General features: G+C 50.7%; 1 protein-coding gene across 1 annotated transcript; it reads left to right on the forward strand.

The window, feature by feature from the left end:
* The first annotated feature begins 4510 nt into the window (after positions 1 to 4510).
* On the forward strand, positions 4511 to 5308 carry LOC144121225 (microtubule-associated protein RP/EB family member 1-like). The gene has a single exon (XM_077654325.1). The coding sequence runs from the start codon at positions 4511 to 4513 to the stop codon at positions 5306 to 5308; it is 798 nt and encodes a 265-aa protein (XP_077510451.1).
* The last annotated feature ends 1806 nt before the right edge of the window (positions 5309 to 7114 follow it).

Genomic DNA, 7114 nt, shown 5'->3' on the forward strand with positions numbered 1-7114 from the left:
AGCTCTCACTTCATAAGCAAGTATGGATTTCGCTGCACAAAAGCAAGGAAAGTTGGCCTTACCGATTTGAATCTGACATCATAGGGGTTTGCTTTCGTTTTTTCCACAGAGCACCATGGTCCTCCCGCACTGCGCTTCACGAGAGCTGACATGAACAGACGAAAATAAAGACCTTTCATTGTCAAGCAGTCAGCATCCGCTGCCGTGGCTATATACGATACCCAACGCAAGTGTCAACGTTGCGAGCGCAAACTGAGATCAGTGAAGGGTGATGCAATCGCGACGAGTAGAATACCAGCGCCGAGCTGCAAACAGCAGCGTCATTTCGTCGTCATGAGGCGGAGGTGCGCGCAACTACGCTTTGCGGCTTGCCGCTCGGCATACACGTATTCAGCCTGCTTGCTCATCTAGCCACCGCCCACTACACCGTGAGACGACATACACGTATTCAGCCTGCTTGCTCATCTAGCCACCGCCCACTACACCGTGAGACGACGCTCGGCATCATGGGAGAGTGCAGACCGTGCAAATTTCACGTCAAATCATCACCCCTGCACTATACTCGTTTACGCAAGCTTGCGTAAAGCGTAGAGAAATAGCCCAAGGATTGCCGGAAGTCACGTTCGCTCACATAAGCGGGATGCGCTCGCTGCTTCGTCGTCTGCTGTGACGAGCATGGCAAAGGGCACGACTTCGCCGCTTTCGACCTCGCCTGCTCACCTCCGGTGTTTGCGGCACTGTATTTTACAATACAACAGCGCGACGCCTTGTCAAGTGCGGCCACTACCACGCACGTACCTGTCCACTGACGTCCTGGCCGCCTGCATGTGCGCGTTCGCAGTGGCACCGCCAAGTGTAGTACAACGATTCCGAAAGATCATAGTGACGAACTCGCCGAGAAGCACACAGAGGCTCAGGAAATTTCAGACAAGCCGCACGCTGGGCTTCAGGTCTTTGATAATAGCATTTGTGAAAATCCCCACGGGGCTTCTATATCCGGGACATTCATTAGGTAGTATTCGTAGTTTAGTGGAATGTAAAAGCACTTGGGGCATTGAGATAAACTGATCACGCTGCTCGAATCGAAACATAAGTTGTAGAGCGCTGCCATTAGCTGGTTCCTCGGCTCATAGGTGGCGCCGCTACCCTCTAGCTTCCAGGTGGCTTGGTCTGGCTGGATTTTGGTGCCGGAAAACTGGTACAATAAGAAACTGGCAGGCCTCATGGTTCCTTGCTTTCCGAGCGCGGTACGTAATGATACCTCGGCTGCAGCAACTGCTTTACTCTGCTGTCGATATCAGCAGGATCAGTGAAGCGGGTCTGATCGTTACTTCATACTTTGATATCAATTTAATATGCCAGGCGTTTCGTTGGAAGCGAACCAAATTTGTTTTAAATAGGCTTTTTCAGATATGAAGGCGCTTCTGGGGCACAATAATACCTGCGTTGGCGACAATAATATGTCAATAATGTTATCTAGTTAGCCGCTTAACTAATTTCCGATATTTAGCTTTTTAACTATAACAGTTAGGCTACTTGTTGCAATCCGGGACCTGTAGCCGGTCGTTAGTAATAGGCATATCAGTTTTTAGAATTTCGAAAACGCGATTACCCTCACCGCTGTGGCTCGACAAATTTTGGCTCCATCTGGTTAAATACATGCACTTTCGAAAAAAATGCAGGCAAAGTAATACCTCCTGTGCACGTAACTAGACGAAAAAGCCAGGACGAAAAAACCCGTCCTTACGTGGTTCCACATGGTGAAATTCAAGAAACACGACGCCCCGCTTGCCCCCTCGTAGTGTGGGTTGATAAAATTATTCATGTGGCTAATAATCGCGTGCGCAAAATAGTTTGCAGGTCCGCTTCGCCATGGCTGAAGTCGCAGTAACAGCACTAAATTTCGCGAAGTTCGGGCCCCTAGTGCTCTCCTTGCAGCACCGACTGCCACAGAAAAGCACCTTATTAGGAGATTTTGCCTTGCCTTCGATCATTACCAGTTGTGTTAAGGAATAGAAGATTGAGTGATTGACATTCTCAGAAGTTATTGACACACCTCCTGAATGACGCAGCCTTGGCCTGGGAGCAAACTACCATTAACTTCGTAAGATCACCTCCTTAAATACGAAATCTGACGACGCCAAAACCGGCTTCTAGGGGGCTAACAAAAACTAACTTGCTCCGGCATGCATGCAGATACGGATAAAGAAGCCCGAACAACGACCTTTTAAGCTTCCATGACGGAACCCAGCATTCCCTCACTATATCGGGGTCCTGAAAGTTTGCACAGCTAGGAAGTCACAACGAGCTGAGCAGCCATTTGCCAACGATCGTTAACGTGCCCAGCTAAAGTTATGGTTATAAGTGCTACTAAACCGACTTTCTGCATTGATACAAAAGAGATCAAGGCTCAAAACACGTTTGTATTCCTTAAATACGTTTTTGTCCGAACGCACGCCACGGTCCGCTGCTCTCCTCAGAGTAGCAGACGACGCGCACGTCCTAAAGCGACCGCAGCGCCGCCGCCGCAGCAGCGGTCGCAGCGTTCCGTGGGCACCCAGGCGCGCCGCGGCTGTTTCCCCAACTGCCCTTATCAAAAAATGTTCCACACCGCACCTGATGTCACTCGGGTTTCTTTCGTTGTGCTTCTACCGGTCGTGACTTGAAATGCACATAGTTGTGGCGATAATAATTTCTTGCCTTTGTTACATGTTCCCACTTATCTTGTACACGTGTGCTTCCACAGAGGGTCACTGATCTCTTCCGCACAAAACTGAGAGAATACCATTGCAGGCTGCTTTTGATATCTCAGTTCGATGTGATCGCCATCGCGGAAGAGGAGAAAGGAGCGCAGACTAGCACGTGCTGTTCGATGGTCGGAGCATCGACGACGAAGAAGTTAATTGTAGCCGCTACGGAGGTCGTCCAGGGAGGCGACCGCGGCCACATTTATTGAGGGCTGCCGAGGAGGAGACAGCAGCGGAGCGGCGACGGCGGCGGCAGCGTCCGGTCCTGGCCAAGGTCACGAGCGTTCTCTCTAGCGCGTGCTGGGAACACTTAGTCCTTTTCGGCATCACGCGCACTGCCAGCCGCGAGGGTCGCTACACCACCATTCTTTGCTGTGATGCTCTGAACGCGGAATAATAATAATAATTGGTTTTGGGGGAAAGGAAATGGCGCAGTATCTGTCTCATATATCGTTGGACACCTGAACCGCGCCGTAAGGGAAGGGATAAAGGAGGGAGTGAAAAAAGAAAGAAACAAGAGGTGCCGTGGTGGAGGGCTCCGGAATAATTTCGACCACCTGGGGATCTTTAACGTGCACTGACATCGCACAGCACATGGGCGCCTTAGCTCTGAACGCGGAAGAAGAGAAAATGTGGCTCGGTCGCCTCCCTGGACGACCCTCGTAGCGGCTACAATTAACTTCGTCCTCGATCCTCCGACCATAGAACAGCACGTGCTAGTCTGGGTATTTTTCTCTGAACGCGGAAGAAGAGAAAAATACGCAGACTAGCACGTGCTGTTCTATGGTCGGAGCATCGACGACGAAGAAGTTAATTGAAGCCGCTACGGAGGTCGTCCAGGGAGGCGACCGCGGCCACATTTATTGAGGGCTGCCGAGGAGGAGACAGCAGCGGAGCGGCGACGGCGGCGGCAGCGTCCGGTCCTGGCCAAGGTCACGAGCGTTCTCTCTAGCGCGTGCTGGGAACACTTAGTCCTTTTCGGCATCACGCGCACTGCCAGCTGCCAGCCGCGAGGGTCGCTGCACCACTATTCTTTGCTGTGGTGCTCTGAACGCGGAATAATAATAATAATTGGTTTTGGGGGAAAGGAAATGGCGCAGTATCTGTCTCATATATCGTTGGACACCTGAACCGCGCCGTAAGGGAAGGGATAAAGGAGGGAGTGAAAAAAGAAAGAAACAAGAGGTGCCGTGGTGGAGGGCTCCGGAATAATTTCGACCACCTGGGGATCTTTAACGTGCACTGACATCGCACAGCACATGGGCGCCTTAGCTCTGAACGCGGAAGAAGAGAAAATGTGGCGCGGTCGCCTCCCTGGACGACCCTCGTAGCGGCTACAATTAACTTCGTCCTCGATCCTCCGACCATAGAACAGCACGTGCTAGTCTGGGTATTTTTCTCTGAACGCGGAAGAAGAGAAAAATACGCAGACTAGCACGTGCTGTTCTATGGTCGGAGCATCGACGACGAAGAAGTTAATTGAAGCCGCTACGGAGGTCGTCCAGGGAGGCGACCGCAGCCACATTTATTGAGGGCTGCCGAGGAGGAGACAGCAGCGGAGGGGCGGAGGCGGCGGCGGCAGCGTCCGGCCCTGGCCAAGGTCACGAGCGTTCTCTCTAGCGCGTGCTGGGAACACTTTGTCCTTTTCGGCATCACGCGCACTGCCAGCCGCGAGGGTCGCTGCACCGCCATTATTTGCTGTGGTGCTGTGAACGAAGAAGTTGTCACCGTTCCTCTGCGCTGTCCTCTGCGACGACCTCTCGATGGATCTTGAGAAGCGGCCCCGGAGGAGCAGCGCTTGCCCATCTAGCGCGGTAAGGTTCACCACGGGGCGCATGGGGGTACTGGCTTGGATAAACAGGACCCTCGGTTACGACATAAAAGATCTAAACGAGCTGGCGTCCGGCACAGCTTACTGTGAACTCGTCAACCATGCCTTCCCGGGAACCATACGTAAAACGCTGATAAAGTATGGAGACAACTTGAAAAAACACGAAAAAGAACAGCATTTTCGAACGCTGCGCAGGAGCCTTAGTAGAGTGGGCGAAGACGTTGAGCTAAACATAGAAAAGCTGGTCAATGGTGGCTATGAAGAGCACCTCAACTTTGCGAGGTGGATCATGGAATTTTGCGAAAGAAGACGAATTAAGAGCAGCGAAGCGGTGGACGACGTGCAAGAATGCGCAGTGTCATCCTCGGAGGCAAACGGCGGCGCTCCCAAGGAAGCCGCAGCACCATCCTCGGAGGCAAACGTGGACGCTCCCAAGGAAAAGCTTTGGGATGAGAAAGAAAATCAAGATCCAGGGGAGAGTGAGAGCAGCGTTTTCATGAAGAAAGCGACGTTCTTTCGTCAAGAACGAGAGAAAACTCTCAAGTTCATAACAAGACAGCGCAATGCCTATTTCGACTACTTAATGGATATTGGCAAGATTTGCCGAACAGCCAAAAAGCAAGGATTAAAATCGAAGTGGTTGGACCAAATTGAGGAAATTATTGAAGCCAGCTTGAGAGTGCCACTGACGCCGGACAGCGAACTCAGTGGAGAAACGCCGTCAAAGTGAGAAGGGTTTTGCACGCAAACTGCAGTGCAAACTGGGCTTTCTTGTGTACTTTCTGTGGAGTTTGCGCATATTTGTGTGTGTTTCAGTTTGCTTTTGGGACCTTTCCGTTTGTGATTTTGACATTTTGCTTTGTGTGTGGTTTTTGAATTTATGTGTATCATATAGTTTGCTTTTGGGACTTTTGCTTGTGTGATTGACATTTTGCGTTTGTTTTCGTGATTTTGACATTTTGCTTTGTGTGTTTTTTTTGTGCATTTATGTGTATGGTATAGTTCGCTTTTGGGACTTTTCATTGTGTGACAGTGGCATTTTGCGTTTTGTGACTTTGATATTATGTTTTTTATTAAAGTTCGTGCCTGAACTTTTCCTGCTTCTTCTGTGCTGCTATCTTATTTGCTTCTTTTAGCTACAATGCCAGATGACTTCATTTGCAACCTGCATATAACTTTTCAGTTCGGCCTCCCTCTTGGAGGAAGGAAAACTCTGAGAGGCCCTCGCTATCCGACCTGCACGCTAGACAGTGTGCCGGAAGTCACGCGCGCTCGCAAGGACTACTGGGATTATTTGGCAGCCGGCGCAGCCAATAGTAACGCTGGACGCAGAGACATCGTCTGCTGCATTGTTTTCTGAGCATGCTGCGCTGCGCTCAGACGGTGGCCAAGTACGGAGGGGGTAGCCAGCTTCAAAAAAATGTCACGTAACGGCCTCCGCTAAGTTTTTTCCTGCCGTCATGGTCTCGTTTTTCGCGAGCAAACTCAACTTCAGGGGGCGCTGTGAAATCTGGCAACATGGCATGAGTTTAGGTCCACGCATAGCTCGTCGCTTATGAATGTGTGAGCGTTCCTTACTTGTGTCAAAATTCGCGCTGTTTTGTGGGAGATAATCTTGTTTTTGACGCTGAGCACTTAATTTGGACATTCTTTAAGGCCACCAGAGACTATCAGGCAAAATTTGCGGCGACGGCGTGGCTGTTGATCCTCGCAAAAATCGCGCTAACCGAAGTAAGTTTTGACAGAATCTACCGAGGAAAAGTCGAAGTGCTCCTGTGTTGCCGATGTCTGTAACAAGCGTAAACGTGTTGGCACCCTACTTATACCTTACTACAGGCAAGGACTTTGGAGACTACCAATATTTCGGGGGAAAGCAGCGACAGGCTCGCCAAAGGTGACTCCATTCGTCGTGTTTCTTGTGTGTCGCGTTTGCTGCCGCAACCCTTCTCGGTAGCAATCAGCAGCGATCACGTCGAGTCTATTACGGCATGTTGTGTTTAAGAACATGCAGCTATCTGTATGGAGAAAGGGCAGCAAAACAAGTCTGGATGTGAATGTGTGCAACGCGAACGCACAAAGATAAATATCCTTTCGAAGAATTTCGGCGTTGTGCGTGAATAGGGTTATGGTTCATGGGGGTTAAACTTCCCAAACCGACTCAGGCTATGAGAGACGCCGTAGTGAAGGGCTCCGCGAATTTAGACCACCTGGGGCTCTTTAACGTGCACTGACATCGCATAGTACACGGGCCTCTAGAATTTCGCCTGCATCGAAATTCGACCGCCGCGGCCGGGATCGAACCCGCGTCTTTCGGGCCAGCAGCCGAGCGCCATAACCACTCAGCCACCGCGGCGGTCCTTGTGCGTGAATAGAGCGTTCACAGTGCATTTTCGCAGAAGTAGTCCGACAAAATTTGTGTCTAGTTGATCGTGTCGGTTACCTCTCTCAGTGGCGTGAGTTTGCATGCGCTAACGTTAAATCTGAAATGGTAATCCTTCAGAGAACGTTGAGAAAGTGGAGGTGGCGGACGTAAAAG

This window comes from Amblyomma americanum, chromosome 1 (genome assembly GCF_052857255.1).
Source record: "Amblyomma americanum isolate KBUSLIRL-KWMA chromosome 1, ASM5285725v1, whole genome shotgun sequence".
Lineage (NCBI taxonomy): Eukaryota > Metazoa > Arthropoda > Arachnida > Ixodida > Ixodidae > Amblyomma > Amblyomma americanum.

Excerpts from the sequence above, each read along its gene's own strand:
- LOC144121225 (XM_077654325.1), top strand. The coding sequence starts at position 4,511 with ATGGATCTTGAGAAGCGGCCCCGGAGGAGCAGCGCTTGCCCATCTAGC.